This window comes from Ornithodoros turicata, chromosome 2 (assembly GCF_037126465.1).
Source record: "Ornithodoros turicata isolate Travis chromosome 2, ASM3712646v1, whole genome shotgun sequence".
Classification (NCBI taxonomy): domain Eukaryota; kingdom Metazoa; phylum Arthropoda; class Arachnida; order Ixodida; family Argasidae; genus Ornithodoros; species Ornithodoros turicata.
Window position 1 is genome coordinate 38635370 of NC_088202.1, and position 20618 is coordinate 38655987.

The 20618-nt window shown below is 45.0% G+C and overlaps 1 protein-coding gene across 1 annotated transcript in view; it reads left to right on the forward strand.

Moving 5' to 3' along the window:
- The first annotated feature begins 201 nt into the window (after positions 1 to 201).
- The window catches only part of LOC135383373 (uncharacterized), a 113131-nt gene continuing 92714 nt past the window's right edge, over positions 202 to 20618 (forward strand). Inside the window, exons 1-2 of the mRNA XM_064612856.1 lie at positions 202 to 292; positions 1471 to 1527. Coding sequence (XP_064468926.1) covers positions 1510 to 1527 — 18 coding nt within the window. The 5' untranslated portion in view covers positions 202 to 292; positions 1471 to 1509. The remainder of the gene's footprint in view (positions 293 to 1470; positions 1528 to 20618) is intronic.

Consider the following 20618-nt stretch of genomic DNA (forward strand, 5'->3'; position numbering starts at 1 on the left):
GCTCCCGAGACATGTCCTGCATGCAGCATATTTGCCAAAACCTCGGACGGTGCAGCTTCCTGCTGTGCGACGCCGGATGCATGCTCTCCCGGACTGCTATCAACTACGATCGCTTCCTGCTCGTTAAGCGTCCGTTGACGTGGAGGACTAAAGGTGTCGTATCGCATATCCTTCCATAGACGGCGGTGCTGAAAGCAACAAGCCTGACCGGGAAGTACATTCTTTTGAGGAGTACTTGCTCTCACCATCATGAAAGTCCACGTCATTGCCCTCGTCGCACTTTTAGCAGCAAGTAAGCATGTTTCAAAAATAAATGCTAGTGACGAAAATATCGTGAGAGCAGCGCCATGGCACACCAAATTCTCCCACATGTGTGATATTGGTGTTGGTCAGCAATGTCGAAACACCTCTAGTCAGTTAACACTGGTCTCCAGTTGGCACTGGGGGGCTATTATTCTTGTCCTTGCACGCCAATGTCAATTACCGCTGTATAGACGTTGTTTGACTCGTGGCGTTAGCGTGTGACTTGTAGAGCGCATACTTGTACTGTACCTTGAGCGTATGGCACTGGATACGTCGATGTAATGATGGCGACCGATACTTATATAATTGCGCTAATCAGTATGATGGGTTACATTCGTCACATGGTCTGTAAATGTGAAACAGTTATGAACCCGCCTGCCAAAGCTGTCACTTTTCAGAAATGAAGCGTTCACTAATCAATATTTTCTGTAATACATTTCTAAGTATCCCTCTAAACACAGAGATAAACTACCACGTCAGTTGGAATTAAGGCTGGTATTTCCTCAAGATAATCTCTTATGCATGCCTCTTTGCAAGGAGGCGATGCCCTCTCTCAACATCCAAGTCCGGGAGCCGTCATGAGAGGTACGGTCACAACACGCCTATTGGCCAACGCGTGAACAGTATACTCCGCGACTACGCCTTGCCATTCCTGGTATCCAATCCAATCCAATTCAATCCAAGTCGTGTTTTTTTTGTGTGTGTTTTTTTCTGTGATGCGCGTTCATTCTGCTTCCTATCGTCGGGTGCGCTTGGGTTGCTCCCTGTTCGGTAAGGAGGGGTGCTGTGCTGTGTAAAACACCTACTGCAACATGTGAGAATGGCGTATGCAGCTTACAGGAGATAGTGCGATGCCGCTCGTAACATGTTAGAGATACGGTATCTATCATGGTGGAGCAGGGGCTAGATTTTGAACTTTTCGCTATCCCGTAACGCTTGCTAAACGCTCGTGCTCCCCGGTTGACGGCCAATGCGCGTGACGGAATGAGCGCGCAAATTTTGAAATATAGCTATAACGATCGCTATGTGCACATCAAGATTGAGCCCAAGTTGTTGAGATGTCTCCCTTCCCCATGCATGTTGGTTACTGGGTATTATTAGCGTTCTATGCATCCTTCAGCACTGAAGAGAGTACAAAGAGTATGTACTCGTACCATCCTTATGCAGGTCTTACTTCCATTGTGGCTATTAAGGACAAAGTGCAAGATGCCCCTGGACGTAGTCGTGAGTACATTATGCCTGCTGTGTGCGACAGAAAGCAAGAGAAAATAACTTAACATTGGGAACAAGCTGGAAGTAAACTACATTACGAGACAATCTCAATACAGCAAAGTACAGTGTGCGAAACTATACAAGCTAGTTATATTAAGTTACACTCCTATACATTAAGCAGTGCGGCTAGGAAATCGACATGTCTGGTCTGGGGGAAAAGTGGACCAGAAAAAAGAGGAAGGGACTTATCTTCCATACCACCTCGTACCACAGCTCTAGGCCGAGTCGAGCAATTTTTTGGGCCTGTTGGTTCGAACTCATGATGAAAGCGCTAAAATACGAAGAAAGGGACGCACACTACGCAGACTGTGTCCGCCCATTTCTTCGTATTTTGAGCGCTTCTATCATAAGCTCTAGGCCGTAATGCATACGTGAAAAAAAGAAAGAAAAAGCATGAATGAATGACAGGAGCTTTTGAGCCTACATTAAGCAGTGGCAAGTTGCTAAATGAAGGTGCGTGAAAATTCAATCGCTGTTGAATGCCGTTTCGTCATACGACCTGCATACTCAACCGCCAGGAACCCTTCAGTTCAGTGTAGCGTCATTCTGCTTTATGCGCGATTGCCCAGGGAGTTCTGGCAGCAGCAGGACGTCGGTACAGTGGATTGGAAGAAGAGAAAAACCTGAGAGTTAACGTGTTGTTTTCCCCCCCTTCCCCTTCCTCTACCATGCGGAGGCATTTCTCATCATGGAATGGATCCATCAGAATGCCTGCATTTACCTGCAGTATCTGTCACTGTACTAGATCAATACGAGATATACCAGCTCGCGTATCACAGTGGTCAGATGGTCGGTTTCCACGCCGGGACTGGGAGGTGCCACGTGTCGAAACCCGGCACTTTTCCGTTGGTTTTCCGGCAGTTTTTCCAGACGAATGGCGGCACAGTTCTCTCTGAAGTCGGCCCAGGACGCATACTAACCCCCTGTCCCCCACTCGTTGTTGCTGTCGTCTCTCCATCTGTTCGGGTGTGCACGGCGCTCATAGCAGCAGTTGCATCGCGGCGCTAACAGCCGGTTTTACAAATTAAAAAAACGGGATCAAATCATAAAATAATCAAAGCAAAGAATAGCGCAGAGCAATGAATCAAAGCCATGAAGTCAACTGAAGACATCTGGAGTCACCTGAAAGCATTCGAGGACGTCTGAAGTCACCTCAAGGCGTCTGAAGTTATTTGAAGACATCTAGAGTCACCTGAAGATGGCCGGAGTCAACTGAAGTCACCAGCGTCTGGAGTATTCTGGGGTCACCTGACATTGCGATGGATAGCCAGTCATCCAAGCAGACGAACGGTGTTCATGCATGAATACTGCAGGACACGTTGCGGCTATAGTACTAGGGTGCCTCAATACTAGCTCCCTCTGCATAGGGTGAAGGCAACCGCGTCGTCTGCAACATATTGCCACGAATCATCTTCGAGAAACTTCCAGGGCAGGCACGAAACGGTATATCTCATCCCGGCGCATGCTGAAGAAGAAGGAAGAAGCTTCCAGACACATCGCCTGCTCTCTGGCAAACGCACGTGCTGTTTCTAGACTTTTCGGCGCGACGCTTAAGTGCTTGTGCGCTCCAATCTGGAGCATTCATTCTTTGGACTCAGTTGTGTTCAGAGAGCTATCGCTCTTGTGTTTTGCTACCAAGTAGTCCAATAAACCGTTCGCTTTTATTCGACGACTCGACGACTCATTTCGCTTCGTGACATTTCTGGTGGAGATGCAGGGTAATCCCTGCTCAACGGCCTGGAAGAACAGAAACGACTGAGTCGAAGACAGCGTGGTCTACCTTCGGAATTCAGGCCGTTGGGACCCCCAACCCGCAAGAAGATGAATACGAGAGCCACCATCGGCAGCGCGGCACGGCAACAGCTGTGCGCATTCGCGACCCGCCCAACCTGCACCACTCAGCTACCAGCCACGCGCACAAGGAACTCGCAAGACAGACGTACGGCGAACGTCAGACTTGAGGCCGCTCTGCTAGCACTGTGAAGAAGCCACCCGGGTCTACCGCAGTTTCCCGTACCGAGGACTCGGTCTACCCGGATTTTCACCTGACGCCTCCCGCCTTCAGCGCGTAGTCATCCCGCCGCAATTGAAGACTCTCTACAGCAGCAGTATGCTTCTGCTGACTCACGACGCGACCAGCCTCCGAGCTCGACGAACAGCAATACAGACCGCCGCGACGCTCAAAACCTAACCAGTGACCTGCAAATACCCAACGACGACCACGAGACAACTGCATTAATCGATAACGGCGCCGACGACAATGCTAAAGACGACGACGTTGGCTACGAGGCTTCGCAGGGTGCAAACGAAATGCGATGAGCCGACACAGGTTCTGGCATCGGGACGATGCCACGTCTACGGAGGGGGCAATGCCACGAATCATCTTCGAGAAACTTCCAGGGCAGGCACGAAACGGTATATCTCATCCCGGCGCATGCTGAAGAAGAAGGAAGAAGCTTCCAGACACATCGCCTGCTCTCTGGCAAACGCACGTGCTGTTTCTAGACTTTTCGGCGCGACGCTTAAATGCTTGTGCGCTCCAATCTGGAGCATTCATTCTTTGGACTCAGTTGTGTTCAGAGAGCTATCACTCTTGTGTTTTGCTACCAAGTAGTCTAATAAACCGTTCGCTGTTTATTCGACGACTCGACGACTCATTTCGCTTCGTGACAATATTTCTGCCATTTTTACGCCACCGCGCAGCTCGCGATGCGCTCACAAAAGCGTAGCTATACGCTTAGCTACTTAGCTATATACAGTTTGGAGTTGAGTAAATACATAGCAGAGGAGGTTCGAAAAAGTGGGTGAAATCGGTACAGAGCATTTATGCACGGTAAGAGTGGGCGTAAACATGGCGGCTGTAAGGCATTCGCTTCCACAAATGGTGACCCACCCTGCACAGAGGGAGCTAATATTTGGGCACCCTATAGGGTACCCAAGAAAAGCGCCCTCAGCTCCAAACTTTTCAATTCCGTACTAGCTGCTCAACCCACCCCTGTTGCCCTGAGGAGTGCACATCTGCACTTATGTCTAGGACTGATGTCTGTTCTTTCGGGAATCAGTGGCCAGCGCTCCGCGCACGTCTCCAGGACCCACTTGACTGCTGTGTTCTACACAGAGCTCGGCAGAATAACTCATAAGCGCGATAACTCACGATACGCGCAATCACAATCGCCGATGGCATGAATCTGATGTGATTTCGTTCATCCCGGCAACGTTACTGCGATATCAAGGCAAGTATGGTATGACATCGGGAATGATCGCGATTCTACCGGTCACACTCGTGCTGTCCTCATATTTCGTTGGTACGGTAGTACCACTGATCTCTATGTATAAAGGCTGGATCGCGCATGGGAGAGGGGCTCGTGGGGGAGAGGCGTGCCTTCGGGCCGCCATGTTGGTGGGCCCTAAAGTGCTGTGTGCGCCCATAGAAAACAATGGGAGGCAACAGAGATTGTGAGTATTTATTGCGCTGCAAGCATTGGTCGTTGTTTGTCATCACACAATTTTGTAAGGTGCCAGTATACTGATGTATCCTAACAGTGTTTCACAGGTGTCCTGTCGTTCGATTCTTAATAACGTTATGTTTTTCATTCCGAAACTAGACCGTCACTGCAGTGCAGCGCTGGGAATTGTACTACAGCACGTTTCCCAGCCAATATTTCAATAAGAAACGACTTGAGGTTAACAACAACCATGTATATAATATCCCGTACTGCGTTCTGGACAAAAATTGTTCCATAAAGAACGGTCCGGGAAAAGATATACTCGCATGGCAGAGAGAGATCGTTCTGTAGAATCACAGCCGTTGTTTTAGCCGGTATGCGTTTAGTATGATTTATATCAAGCATCGCCTTAGAGTCTTTTAGTAAACGACAGCGGTGCTTTGCCTCGCAAATATGGGCACACCGAAGCAGCCCAAATAATTACTTCACGCAATTAGATCACACTCATTAGGATTAATCAGGTAGTGATGTAAGCTTAATCAAATTAAGTTACTTAGAAAGTGGTAGCACCTGCTTGAGACACAGGACTTATCTCTTTTTGAAGTACAGCCCTTCTATGTTTGTTTGCGTCTTCCTTTATTTGTTCTGATTATTTGCAGGCGCGATTGTGCCAAACTGAATGTCCTTCTCCAGCACTCACGTGCTTTTGTTGAATACAACTGCAGCGTGAGAAATGCTGCTTGGGGACGGGGTTCTGCTATCCAGTGCTGACTTTGTCATGCTTGTTATGTGGAGCATGTTCCAAAAAATGCAGCTCCCCGTATGGTCTTCAAATTGCAACAGGACTATTTGGAGCTTGAAACAGTTGTGATTTTGTCATTTTGGCCCTCGTGTACTCAGTCTGTGAAACGCAAACAAAAAAGTCTAACACGATATGCTTTTGTAATGAAGATCACTGATGATGAGTAAAGAGAATATACGCGTTCAAGTTCATTCAATATTTTATATCATTCATTATATTATTCAACATTTTATGTCAAGTTTATACAACATCAAGTTTATTCAAGTTCAAGATTTATTTCTTGCACTTATGCGTTTCAGGATACAATGAACGTGCAGGGAGGTCGCAAAAGGCTACATTTATTGTTTTGTGACCTTGCTACAATGGCAATATATATTTTAGGAATGGCAATGATCAGGTACGCTCTTTAAATTTGTAGCACTCAATGTTAGGTTGCAATGAGCAATGAATAGCAACTTCCCTCCTGATATTTTCTCATATATGCTAAATTTTAAATTTAATGTGATCAAATATGTGATAATATAACAATAATATATAAGAATATCATATGTGATAAATGAATGTGATCAACAGTAGACGTAAACAACATGAGTAGCCAGAGAAGGAGGAGGAGCACGTTGCAAAAAATGCAGCTGCACATCTGAAACGCCAATCATTATCATCGTCATCTAAAGGGGAGTATGGTAGCACTGACGTGAAACCAGGCACGATTTCTGAAAATCTTCTATGACACTTTCCGCAGTTTGCACACTTTTCTGCAGCGTCAGTCTCTCTCATAGGAGTTACTTTGCAGTAACGGTGACTCCCATCTTACATTTTAATGTGCGAGGGATCTCTTGCACTACACATGTACGGTTTCCAAACTGCAACATGACGATTTGGAGCTTGAAACTTGAGCCCTGGTGTACCCTGTCTATGAAATGATACCAACTGAATCATGTCTGAAACGTGATGTTTAATGGAAGATGGCTTTCTTGGTTGTGCATTCTGCGTGACAAAGATGTAACACGATATGCTTTTGTGAAGAAGATAAGTGATGTTATGCTCTATGAATAAAGAGAATATACATTTTTCAAGTTCAACATTTATTCTGGCATATACGCATTTCAAGATACAATGAATGTGCAGGGAAGTGACAAAACAATACATTTATTGTTTTGTGACCTCCCTGCAATGACAATATATATCTCAGGAATGACAATGTACACGTACACTATGCAAATTTGTTGCACCCAATTTTCATACATGCTGAATTTTAAATTTTTGTTTTGCTGCCTATGTGTTCAGTATATTACAAATTGCTTAATGCAAACAACACTTTGTTAATTTCAAGCTTTTTGCTCCCATCTAAGATATTCCTATCCTGGAAGAACTGCCACTTCGACACCATAAAATATTCAGTAGGTTTCACTCTGGCAGGCCCTGCCACTGCAAATTTCCCGAATTGAAACCCTTCAAAGTGTGTCATAATCTTAAATACGTCAATATTTCTGCAAGTAGTTCACATGCTGGATGACACTCCTCCTGCAGCTAAGGCAACTACAAAGAGTTCCAAGAGGCAGAAGGTAAACCTACAGCTGCATGAGTGTGATCAACAGTAGTGCATTCTCAATAAATAATTTTCTTCTTATAGCGTACATGTGCATGCCTATTAACTGGAACAATTATCACAGCTCCCTGACAAGTTTTAATTTCTGAGAGTGTATTGTAGAGGCTGCTTATATCTACAACAGTTCATACAAGGTATTATATACTGTGAATGCCTTTAAAAATCCCATGTGACACATATGCCTTTACTTTCTGGAGGTGCTGTGGTAGTCAAAGTTTTTGGGCATTACGCAGGTTCTGCACCCATTTCTTGAGTATGTCGAGGCAGCTGTGAAGTAACCTGCATTGATGATGATTATTCCAATTTTTATGATGCATCGACAACAAAGGAAATAATACATCAGAACATTGGTTTGGGTGCAACCAGTTAAAAATGAATATGTTGTTTAATAAATGCATTGGACAAATGTTAAAACATCAGTTTAAAACATGGTTTACAATCCCAGTATCTTCTAAAAATTAAAAAGATTAAAAACTATTCTAAAAAGAATATGGGGAACTCTTCTAAAAAGAATTATAATCTTTAATTATTATATTCCTGGGTGAAGGAGCCTATAGTGTAAGGTGTGTTTCTGATGTGAACATGTAAGAAAATATGCAAAACTGAGAGAGGCTAACCACAGTGCGTGCACTGAGGTTGTTCCTTCCTGTAAAGTAGAAACCAGTGGATGAGGAACGTGATACTTACCTGTACACCCAGCCGTATCACACTGCACAGATTATTCACTGGGTAGCCCTCATGACGAAACCTGTATTGAGAGACCACTTTTGCCTTAAAAACTTCTAGAAATAGCACGACACGCTACAAATTATTACTATCGTAACAAGCTGATGATACAGCTCAGACACAAAGGCGTTATTCAAGTCGCGCCACACCACCGTTACGTAGGATTCTTTGTCACAAATCAAACCAAGGCACAAAACAATACCAATATATGAAAAAAGGTGACAATCGTGGTCTCATTATGACGTAATACCGAACTTGTGCGCGAAGGTAATTCAAAGAAATGAATGTGGCACTTGCTTCCGCAAAGAACACCGTGTACCATGCTAGCAATGCACGCAAAAAAGCGCTCGAGTGCTTGCACATATATTGATGACAACACTACCTGTGTAGTGTAACATGTTCTTTCAACCATATTATGCACTCAAACTGTATTTGCCGCCGGGTAAAATGCAAGTGTGCTCGATTGAACGTCGGAAGAGAGATCAAGCAACCTGCATCCAGTGCTCGTTTTGGGCAAAAAAACACTTCATAAAGGTCAACTAAATATACAGAATGGACGCCTATTTATTCCTTGATGAAGAGTGACTCACCTGTATAAATTTAGGCCCTCTATCCTTGCCAGTACGGTTGGTACGACCGTAATTGCAAGAAGTTGCCATGATCGCTGCGGCGACTGTTGTGGGTACAGTAAGATGGCGGCCGGTTCCTTCACGCACGCGCTCCCTATCCGCCATCCAGCCTTTTACAATCGAGATCAGTGGGTAGTACGATCATTCTCTGGCGCCCACAGCCGTTTTAGAGTGTTACACAGAACCACAATGCACACTCACCATCGATCACTCAGGCTTTCAAGGAATTATTTAATGAGTGCGTGCTCACATATGTGCTATGGTGGGAAAAGAGTGTGCCCTTTCGTCGAAGTTGAAATTGCTGACGTGGGCTAAAGACGGCTACCTACGGGCCAGTTTATCTAGTTTTTATAGTTTTTTTTTTTTCACATCTCTACGCCGAGGACGCAGGGATGTTCGTTAGAGCCACAGGCGAGCAAACCATAAATCCACTATCTCGCGCCTTGTGTCCATCGTAAGCCAAGATGTTTAGGTAGAAGGTGGCAGTAATTAATCATATTCGCATGGATGACAATAGTCATATTTCGATACATTTTAAGGATATCAGGGAAATGTTCCGTTGCCATCGTCTTTCCTACACCTACAAGTCGTTTTCTGGTTTACGTCGCTTCATATGACTTTTTGTGGTTCATTTTAGACGACGATAGCTACAGCACATGCACGCACGTGTTTTGCCTGTTTTTATGGCATCACGACACAAAATGCTAATTTCTTAGGAAAAATCTTCCCGGGAAATGCACCGCAAAGGATACTGCCCCGACGACCGTTTTATAGGTTATGTGAATGCTAATAATCCAGCAGCTCTACAACGAACGCGATTTACTTGACTCACTTTCGGGATAGTACCACAGTTACCTGAAAAACTAGATGATGTGGCGAGGCCTCTCGCATATGCGCAATGGTCTCGTAACGTTGGACGCAGCAGGAGAGCTTCTGCTTACGTTCGTATCTCCAGGATACATCCATAAAATGGGTGTTCGTAGGACGTACTTGTCGCGGCCACTTGGATGTCCCTGGGATATCCATTCAAGAAATGTCTTTATCCTACGGATATCCGGATCTCCGTGAACGTATATCCGATAGACACCCATGGGAGATAATTTTCTGACTGGGATTTGCCGCACCAATGTGCGGATTTGTGTGTCCAATGTGTCGGATTGGAAAGCTAGGCTTTTGAGGAACGCAGTACCAGAATAAGGAATTCTGATTTTGTTTCGAGTCTTTGTTAGCCGAAGCGTATCACTTCAAATGTTCGAGGGGGATATACGTAAGAAGGAAAGCATATGCCTTGCAGCACGTAAGTGTCGGAGCGCATCTCGGAGATGAGCATTGAATGATTTATAAGCGAAATTAAACGGAGAATGTAATCTGCTCAGCCTTCCAAGAATATATCGTGTTCGGAGCATTGTTCAAATAGCCTGCGTAGCGCAAATCCGTAACAACAGCCGGGAATGTATGTATCAGAAACATGTATTTCGCTATGAGACTAGAGAGAGAGGGGGAGACAATGTAAGATGCATGGCGGCATGACATGTTACGCGTGTGTGATGGTGTTCGGGGCTTTTCTTTCTTTAAACAGTTCACACGCGTTTATCCTATAATAATGTATCCCTGAGGTCAATAAATTCATCCGGTGAGCGTTACACAGCTACAGGCACCTGGCGCATTTCCCTTTCGCTTTAATAGGTAATTGGAGTAGATTTACACGTAAGGTGTGTCAGTCTATAGTGTGGTGACATGCTGCACGTGCCGCAGGGTAGGACTGCAGGTAATTTCGACCACCTTAATGGCAAATTCCATTGGGAGAGCAATTTTGGACCCGGGCACTGTGGGGTTTCGTGCATGCTCCCGGCGGGGTCGCACGGGTTTGCTTTGTGAATGGAACGCTGGCATTCAAGATATATACGATGCGCACTCTGTGCATAGCGACCCGACATAGTGACCCGCGTGCTTTCTCGGGTTTGCTTTGACCACGTGGGATTCAGCAAACTGTTTCGGAATCGTACCATATAATTACACACAGCAGGACGCGCAGTGTTTACACTGTGCAAGAGTAGCACGACTACCTGCGCGACATGCGATTTAGAAGAAAAGAACGCTCCATCATCACGGTCTCGCTTATCACGCGCATGCCTCCTCTCCTCATCATGTTCTGCTTAGGTAGTCGTTGAGGTAATCACTGGGTCAAAAACTATTGCTCCTTGCAGCAATTTTATTTTATTTATTTTTATTTGTTTATTTGTTTTATTATTTTTTTGCCTCTGCTCCACCAACGGAACATTCAAAACATGCCCCGCTCTGCCAATAGAACAGTTTTTGCCCCATCCTGGGGCAAAACTTGAGTCAGCTCTGCAAGTGCAATGTGCCATAGTGTAATATATGCAGCTGGCCATAGCGCACGCTGTTGCTATTTCACATTAGGTAACTCTCGGAGCGCCATCGTATGTATCCTCACTGCTTTGCGCATCCGCATACGAGGTGCAAATGGCATTTAAGATGCAATGATTGAGTACTGTTTTACGCCTTTCTTATCAACGCAAATTGTTCATGGTTGTGATATGCGTCTCTCGCGGCTACTTTTTACAGAGCTAGCTGTTAAGAGCTCAATTTCGTGAAGATCCTGTCCAGTAGGTCGCATCACCGAAAACCCTTCTCTCCCTTGCCGCGAGATGAATCGAAGAAGCGAGGACAAGCCGCGAGATGCCGGTTGGTCGTTTCTGAAAGTCACGTTGGCTGTGACGTTTGCGTCACGTGTCTCGAAAAAAAACTAAAAGAATGGCAGCGGCGTTTGCCGGTTCACATATTATGGCCTGTGAAGAGTTACGCCGCGCGCGTACCTGCTTCTCGTCTCCCGCAGCAGTAGCGGGGACGGTATTGCTTGTGTATGCGGAGGTGAACTGGGTGAACAGCGGCATGGGCCTGGGCATGACTATAGGCTAGTCTATGGCATGGGCGGCAATGTCATAGGTAGTGTACGTACGGAAGATTATCTTTCTGCGGACTACAATCGTCAGGGCGAAACATGTAGCACGTAACGACAATCGAGCTCAAATAAACAGCTCTGTGAGGCCTCTACAGCTACCCTAGGCACAATGGTAACGCGCTCCGTGGCAAGGAGGACTGTAAAAGTGGAAAGAAAATGTACCAGTTGGTTCGCCCGCTGCTCTCAACACATGGCGCTGAAAAGCATGCAATATCACAGGTTAGGTGGCGCAAGATACCGCTCGCCCCAAGGTCGAGTATCTAACGCAATACCCAATTCAATCCATTTCCTCCTTTCCCTTTCCTTCTCCCAGTTCCTGCCATGGCGCACGATGGCGATTTTGCCTTCCCTGCGCTCTGAAGTGTAAGAAATGCCAGACGCGTTGTAGATTGACAAACATTTTTTATTACCAACGTACATGTCAGATACAACAACAAACGCACAATCACTATTGCTTGCACGAAGGGATTTGCTTATTTTCTCATGTACAGAACACAAAGCAAAGCATATCACATGTGTAAATTGTGAATCAAAAACTATCATCGTAGAAGAGTGTGCTAGGGAATAGACCAATGAAAATAATCGAAAATATACAAGTGGCAAGCAGCAACAATTCTCTGTGTCTCTGGAAAGTCCCGGTCTGAAATAACGAGAAACTATTGACAATCTATTCACTTTCAATCTAGAAGCAGGAGACGAGTGTTGCCTCAAGAAATTATGCATATCATCCCCGGGGACGTTTCCCGACTTGGCTTCGTGGCACGCTTCTGTAATGGCATATTCTCTGAAGGAAGTATGAAATACTGTCCATAGATGACCGTTCGACGATGTATCGACGGTGGTGTGATAACGCAGAGAGTGATCTGCTCCTTGTGCGCCGCCACGGTGTATTCTTGTCCTTGCAGCCGCAATGAAATTTGAATGAAATTTCGTTCTTTACTTACGATTAAGGCAAACTCCTAAGTTCAAACTACTAAATTAAGAAAACACAAATCTGGTTTATTGCGGCACAGAAATCACAAGGCATGTTCAAAATGTCTCCCTTCCGCGGCAAGGCACATACGAAACCGCTTTTCCTTTGATTCCACGGTTCCTCTTAGCTGATCAACGGTTAGCTGTGCCCAACACTCCTCGATCCTTCGCTTCAAGTTTTCCGACGTCACTGGATCGGTCTCATACACTCTGTCCTTTACGTATCCCCACAAAAAAAAGAAAAAAAAAAGAAAAGAAGTTCAAGGGAGTCAGGTCAGGGGCGCCTATTCACTTGTCTCTGAAAACGGAGTCTAACCATAGGGAGGACATCCGCGATGCATGGGCTGGGGCGCCGTCGTGCTGATACCAGACGCCGCGTAGGTCGGACAAAGGCATTTCGTCGAGGTAGTCTTAAACGACGTTTCCGAGCACTTCGCCGTCTTATCTATGTGAAGTTAGGTGCCCGTCAAAAAAGTATGAACCAATGACACTGTCACCACATCAGACATTAAATGACCACTGCAACTGGTGCTTACCAAGCAGCAGCCAGTGCGGGTTAGTGGGAGCCCAGTAGTGCCGATTCTGGGCGTCGACATTTGCGTCGCGCCCAAATCGCGCTTCATCGGTACATATGACTTTTGATAGAAAGTCCTTGTTGCCCTCTATTCTTGCAAGTGTCCAGTTTGCGAATGCCGTTCTTCTGCCGTAGTCAGCCTGAACGAGTCCTTGGTGTATTTGGGGATGGTAAGGATGTCTACCGGCCTTGTTCAGTATGCGACATGTTGTCCCTCGGATCACTTCAAGTGCAGCTGCTGTGGAACGGACGCTTGCCTGTGGATGATCGCGGATATGTTCGACAACACTGGACGTGACCTGCTCGTTCCGCGCGGATGGCTCTCTCATATGGGGCTTGACGAAGGTGCTGTATTGTTCTTCTCTTTCTTTCTTTTATTGATTTTTAATTTTTATTTTACTTTATTTTTCATCAACGCTCCAGGTGAACCAATAAGAAAAATCGATCAAACCACCGCTGCACCATTATTTCTGCGCACGCAATGAGGAACCATCGTCCCCGGACAAAATGTTCCTAGCTGACTGCGGAATGAAAGTTAAATTTTGAGCTCTTCTTACACTGCCGTGGCTAGCTTCCGTGACGATACATATCTGTTTTCATGCTGTCCCGTGGAAATTGTGCGTCCTGGGCCGACATCTCTCTCAAGGGAATTTTTCGCAGTCGCACTTTGCTACTCCGGCAATGAGGGTTCGCAGGTTATAATAGGCCATAGAGACTCACCAATTTACACATAATTATGAGCACACGCACAAAGCCACACGTTTTTTCACCTAAAGTCATAGATAGCAGAACTGCAGATAGTAATCAGCATGCCAGATCTAGCGCTGCATTCTGTTAGTTTACATGCGTGTATTACAATGTTGAAAGCAATGTTGGAAGCACATATATTCCACCACCACATTCTCTCTCTCTCTCTCTATGTGTGTGTCAAAGTTCATTTCCTTACTCACGATAAACAGCAAGTAAGAAACCACACCCAGTTACTCTGGGAAGAAAAGGTCACCGGAGAAAAGGCCCCTGAAGTAAACGTAGCACGAAACCTAGCGATCGGCACGAATATCAAACGCGTGCATTATGCAAGACGTTCGGAATCTAGCCTCAGTATCTCCGTTGTATGAAGCGCAGTAATGTGATGTATCACTTGTGAGAAATCATAATAAGCATTTTCCAGTGCCTGATACGCCTAAGCTTGCTGTTCATTATTATTTTATTACTGTATATCCTTTTACTGTTTGTTGCATCTTAGCGTTGAATTGTCCAATGAGCAACCGTCCGCACCTCCACTGACGATCCCACGTTCTTTTACGATCCACACTTCTGGATTAGAAATTAACCTTCCAACTTGGGGATGTGTTACTAGGCATAATACGGTACAAAATTTCGATTGTGCCTTTTATGCATGTCGATTATGTATTTCGATTCTGCGCGATCTCAGTCCGCCAACAAAGAAAAAGGGCGGAAATGTTAGCCTCTGAATAAGGGGCAAATACACAAAGCCTTGGATCGATAACCCAGAAAATGTGGGTTCGACTCCTACAGCTGCCTTTTCAGTGACTCCCTTCTCTCAAAGGTTAGCCTGCGCTACGGCGGCTTGCTATTCCCGGCTAAGAAAAGATAAAGGAAGAAACAAATCAAAATAAGAAAACAAAAACGTAACAAACACAAAAGGAAAATAAACACGAGATTGATCACGGTTCACCCAGAAGGCCACAGACTCGCAGGAACTGAACAAGTGCCTTTGTCGTGCTTCACTATGTTGTGTAGGGTCTAGCAACGTAGCTGTTGTTTCAACGCTGTTTCAACGCAATGTTGAAACAGTGAGCAAGCGGATTACACACAGATAAATGTTCCTTAGGGTAACGCCATTTAGAACTGCAGCTTTCTTTGTTCTTCTCTCTCTTTCTTTTATTGGTCGATTTATTTTTTATCTTTATTATTTTTGTTTTTTTTTATGAACGCTCCACGAGAACGAATAAGAAAAGTCGATCAAGCGGCCGCTGCACAATTATTTCCGCCGACGCAATGAGCAATTGTCTTTCCCGGAACCCAAATTCACGTCCGCGAAACAAGGAAAACCAACGACAATGCTCGATTGCTTCGTACGATGATATGCCGTGGTTAAAAGTCCGACATCGGTATTTACCACACAAACTCAACAAATTTCGATGTCTGTCCAAGTCATTTTAGCGAACGAAATCCACATTTTTGTAGGCTTATAGGCTTAGCGAGGCGGACGTGAGGGAACAGCACGTTAGTTAGTTGATTATTAGGTTAGTAAATGTTCGAGTTTGCATTGTCATGTTCAGGTTAGTCTAAGTGGGCTCTGGCAGTTTGCGCGCACAAATAGCCAGATAACATTTATTTACAGTAGTTTATTTTTCAGCAGGGACATCGATTACTTTATTTTGAGATACGCCCAATTTTTCGATATCGGTTCCCTGGATTTTCGAGATTCCACGTCAAGAGATCCAACGGGTCAAGAGATCCATCGAGTCAAGAGATCCACCGATGGATCTCTTGACTCGGAGGATCTCTTGACCCGTTGGATCTCTTGACCCGGTTGGATCTCTTGACTCATCTGAGGGTTCGCCAGCCTTGGATCTTTTGACCCCTTTGTGTTACACGTCGTTAACTCTAACATCGCTAAGCAGAAACTACCCGTATCGAAATACGAGGAACCCGTTTTACGTGTTGGGGTACCACCCATCTTGAAAAGTTTCCCCCCTCACATATACTAATGTGCCACAAACAGGAAGTTAATATCACCAACCATTCCCATTTTATTAAGGTGTATCCATATAAATGGCCCACCCTGTAGAATACAAATGCAGGTGGCATATCAACATCTCATTTTTATTGACTTAGTTACTTACTTTGTAACACATAGCGCAGTCAAAGAAAAGCCGACAGTTGTCTTATGTCATTTGTGTTAAAAACAGGTGGTTGCATTGTAAGATCGACCTGTTTGTAACACAAGATTTATAGGAGTGCTGTCTTTTTTTTTTTTTAAGCGCTTCGTGATGTGATGTGATGTGATGTGAATAAAGAAAAAAATGGGGATGTAAGCGCTTCGTGTTAGAGATTATTTCTATAGTTAGCGTGGGCTACGTACACTCACATTGGGCCGGCTGCTGTTTCAAACACGTTGATTATTCAAACACTTCTCGTATCACAGCAGGCTCGTAGTCGAAGAGCCAAGTCGCTGTTCTGGACACACGTTCTACATGGCGGAACCGTGTGATCATGGACTCTCTCAGGGTACGAAAGATAGCTTGATATGCCCGAACATCTTTCTGTGTGTGTGTGTGTGTGTGTTTCGGACAAAGGCAAAGCACTTTACGGCTGGGCCCATTATTATTGGTAACAAACTTCAGTTCTGGCGTAACGTGGGGACGGCAGCGCCAATGGACACAAAAGTACAAAGAGAGCTCTGAGTCCAGCAGTATACCCTGCATCTTGGGGTTGAGGTCAATGAACGTGACAGGTCAATGTTGATTGGAAAGCACAGTCGGACAGTATTTTCCCGCACGGTGAGGAAAAGAATAGAATAACCTGACAAGGGTGGGGGCCAATGAAAAGAATGCGACAAGGATAAGTTTTAAACTCTGCGGCCTACGATTCTTTGTAAGTTGAGCTCAATATTCTCTCGGAGAACAAGGAGCAGTCGAAACAGGGACGAAGACATAAGAAGACATGCAAACAGAAGCTCCAACTCTAGAGCTTAATATTCTTGGTAACAAGCATCCGTTCTGGCATAGCGTGTTACGGCGTTAGGGACAATGGACATAAACGTGCAAAGGCAAAAGGGGGACTCGACTCGCCGCCGTAACCTACGGCGCAACCACAGTATTTTCTCGCTTACTTTTTCTTGTGCGTGTGTGGTAAGAAGAGAGAAAACACCGAAAAGTATTCACTGTTACCGGCCATTTTACTTCCTAACTTAATAATACGTACAGTGCAATCGCTTTGCAATGAACATGGGATAGACTTTCTTTTCTGTCGGGAATCCTGACCAGTATCACGCTTTGACTGGTTGGATCTCTTGACTCGTCCGTCACGTGACCGGTTGGATCTTCTGACTCGATGGATCTCTTGACCCGTTGGATCTCTTGACCGGGTTGGAACTCTTGACGCTTTGGATCTTTTGACTCGCCTGTCACGTGACCGGTTGGATCTCCTGACTCGATGGATCCCTTGACTCGTTGGATCTCTTGACCGGAAGCGTCTTTCGACACTCCTTGCCGGTTGCGCGTTGGATGACCCAAAACCTGTACCCGTCTGTCTTTGAACCGCGAACAAAGGGAGGCCTTCTGACGAAGATAAGGAAAAGCTCGGGGTCACTGGGGATTCTCCGCTGAACTAGTAACTCTACGCTGAACGAAAGGTCTGGTGCAGAGGTGGGGGGTAATGCATTACAAAGTAATGCATTACCGGTAATGCATTACTTTTGAGTAATGGGTAATGGTAATGAATTACGTTTTGCCAGCAAGTAATGAGTAATGGTAATGCATTACATTTCGACTGAGTAATGCAGGGTGGCATTACTCATTACTTTTGTCGAATGTTCATTGCGCCACGTGAAAATTGGGAACATACAGGTTTTCTCAACCCGCCTTTAACAATGAGCACAGGGCAACAAGGAAAGAGAAATGCGCAGCCTGGGGAATTCTGCAAGAGCTCAACAGTCGGCGGTGTGTGTCACAAGTGTCTACATGATGATATCATTTGAAGTAAAGGAAAATCAATGAAATAGAAACATAACCTCTATGAGGGTAATGCGTAACAATTGCTGTAGGGATTCACTGTTTTGGTATGGTACCGTGTTAGCTTCTCTTGTGCTGTCAGAGGTAGTTTCTCTGCCAGGACAGAGCTGTAGGCTGGGCCAGATCCGCCGGCTCCATAATGCTAGAAAAGGCATCATCTGCAATAAATCTTATCTATAGCTTTTGCCTATCAGACTCTTTTCTGCGGGGATTTAGTGGCACCGCTTTGGGGATACTCGGGTGGCTATTGCCTATAGCAAAAAAAGCAAGGAAAAAACTTATGCATAGCACCTTTGAGGCTTATGCCCTAAAACGTAAATGTAATACCAGAGTAATGCCATTACTTCGTTAAAGTAATGGCATTACTAATGCATTACTAATATTCAAAAAATAATGAGTAATGTAATGCATTAGTTTTTTATACAAGTAATGAGTAATGGTAATCATTACAAAATAAAAGTAATTTCCCCACCTCTGGTCTGGTGTAATGTGAAGCACCCTGTGAAAACCAAGGAGTGTCTAAAAATATAGTACTGAATTCCGGGTAATAAGCAGCGCATTATGAGACGGAATTTGTGCTCCGAGACCTCCTCGCGCGTCAAGTTCCTTTCATTTTATCTAGAAATTTATCTATTTTATTTCGTATTGCCAACTGTAGGATGGGACAAGCGTAGCTATTTTATTTTAGAAATAAAGAAAATCAGAAGGCTGAAAATGGAAAGGCCAAAGAGACACAGGGTGAGCACTCCAGTGAATGACCACTGAATGAGATGGTGTAGATTACAAAAAAGTTTTGTGGCTATTGTATTACAAATCAAATAACTGGAATGCGTAGCATTTTGTGCTCGCAAATAGGGTTACGCCCCATTTCGTCCAAACGTTTATTTCGTCCAAGTGCTCACAACGTCCAAATATTTAATTCGTCCGAAAAAAATCGGACGTACTGAACACTTGGACGAAATGAACAGGCGAGAAGAAACTTGCCCAGCGCGTCCAATACCCGTACCGTCCAATAGCCCGTTTCGTCCAAATGGGGGAATTCCCAAAGGCTCTGCTCCTTTCGGCAGACGACTGCCTAAAGTTCTGCTCCTTTCGGCAGGCGACTGCCTGGCTGCAGTCATGAAAGCACAGGCCACTTTGACACTGGGTGAACGGCAGGTGACTGTATTCATGAAAGCAAATGGATTATCGATCAAACGGGGAATCACAGAAAACACAAACCCGTTCACAGGACCGCTGACCTACAGTGACCGTCCAGTTAACGATGTGTTGTTTTCTATAACTGTGTTCTCGCTACGTACCGCGTTTCCCAATGTCAGTGATCTTTCTTGGAAACATCTAGGGATCTGAAAGGAAACTTGCGGCCCTTTGCCTTTACGTAGACTACTTCGAGCGGCAGTGGCTTACCAACGGTCATCTTTGGAATTAGTTTGCGGATGAGGACGATCTCCGTGCAAACAATCACGCCGAAGGGTGGCATAATTCGCTGCGTATGAAATTCAAGAGCCAACCCCACATGACGTTTTCGAAGTTCCCCGTCGAATTTGAGTCAACCGTACACAATGTAAGCACAACCAGGTAACCAACAAACTCGCATAATCAGGGAACACCATCATGATAATTAATAGAATATAGCATATATACTTCCTCGCTTGCTCTCTTTGTATTCATGCCTCTTATCGCGATTTGCAGGTACGCATTCGGCTGCTGTTGAACGGGGCTTCGCCAAGCAGGAGACGATACAAGAGATTCGCTCTTCCTTCTCATGGGCGTACGGAAAATACAGCTCAGGGGAAATGATGCTGGGAAACGAAGCACCCTTCACAGACGTAACAGAGCAGTTTGCTCATGTCATCAAGGCATACCTGCAGCGCATGTCCCACTTGCTGGGCCATGCTAACTAATAAGTCAGTCGTTCAAATGAAGAAAAGAAAAAAAGAACAACTAAATAGAGCAGGCTGAGCATTTGTTTCTCGTTTTACTCGGTGTATAACATCTTTCAGTGGGAATGTTTAAATCTTACCTTCAACTAATAAGTCAGTTGTTGGAATGAAAAAAATTGGAATGAAAAAAAAAAGAAAGAAAAATAAATAAACAGAGCAGGCTGAGCATTTGTTTTTCGTTTTACTTGGTGTATGGCATGGCATCTTTCGGTGTGAATGTTTAAATCCTACCTTCAATCGTAAACGAAGCAATTGTTCACTCGCATTCGAAGATCCCCCTCCCTTTTCGGACGAAACAAGCGTTTGGACGGTCCGGTTATTTGGACGGGTTGGGCAAGTTTCCCCCCCTTTGGTTCAGTTCGTCCAATGCCCACTATGTCCAATTTTTTTCGGACGTGCTGAGTACTTGGACGTTGTGAATACTTGGACGAAATAAACATTTGGACGAATCGGGGTGCTACCCCAAGTTGTCCCAATGAGAACATCGATTACTTTCGGTGACCTGATATCGTTGCCGTTTTCAGAACAAAAAATTGTTCTGTAGATCGTCAGCAAAAAATTCGTGAAGGAACACCTTTTTTTTTCTTTATTTTGTT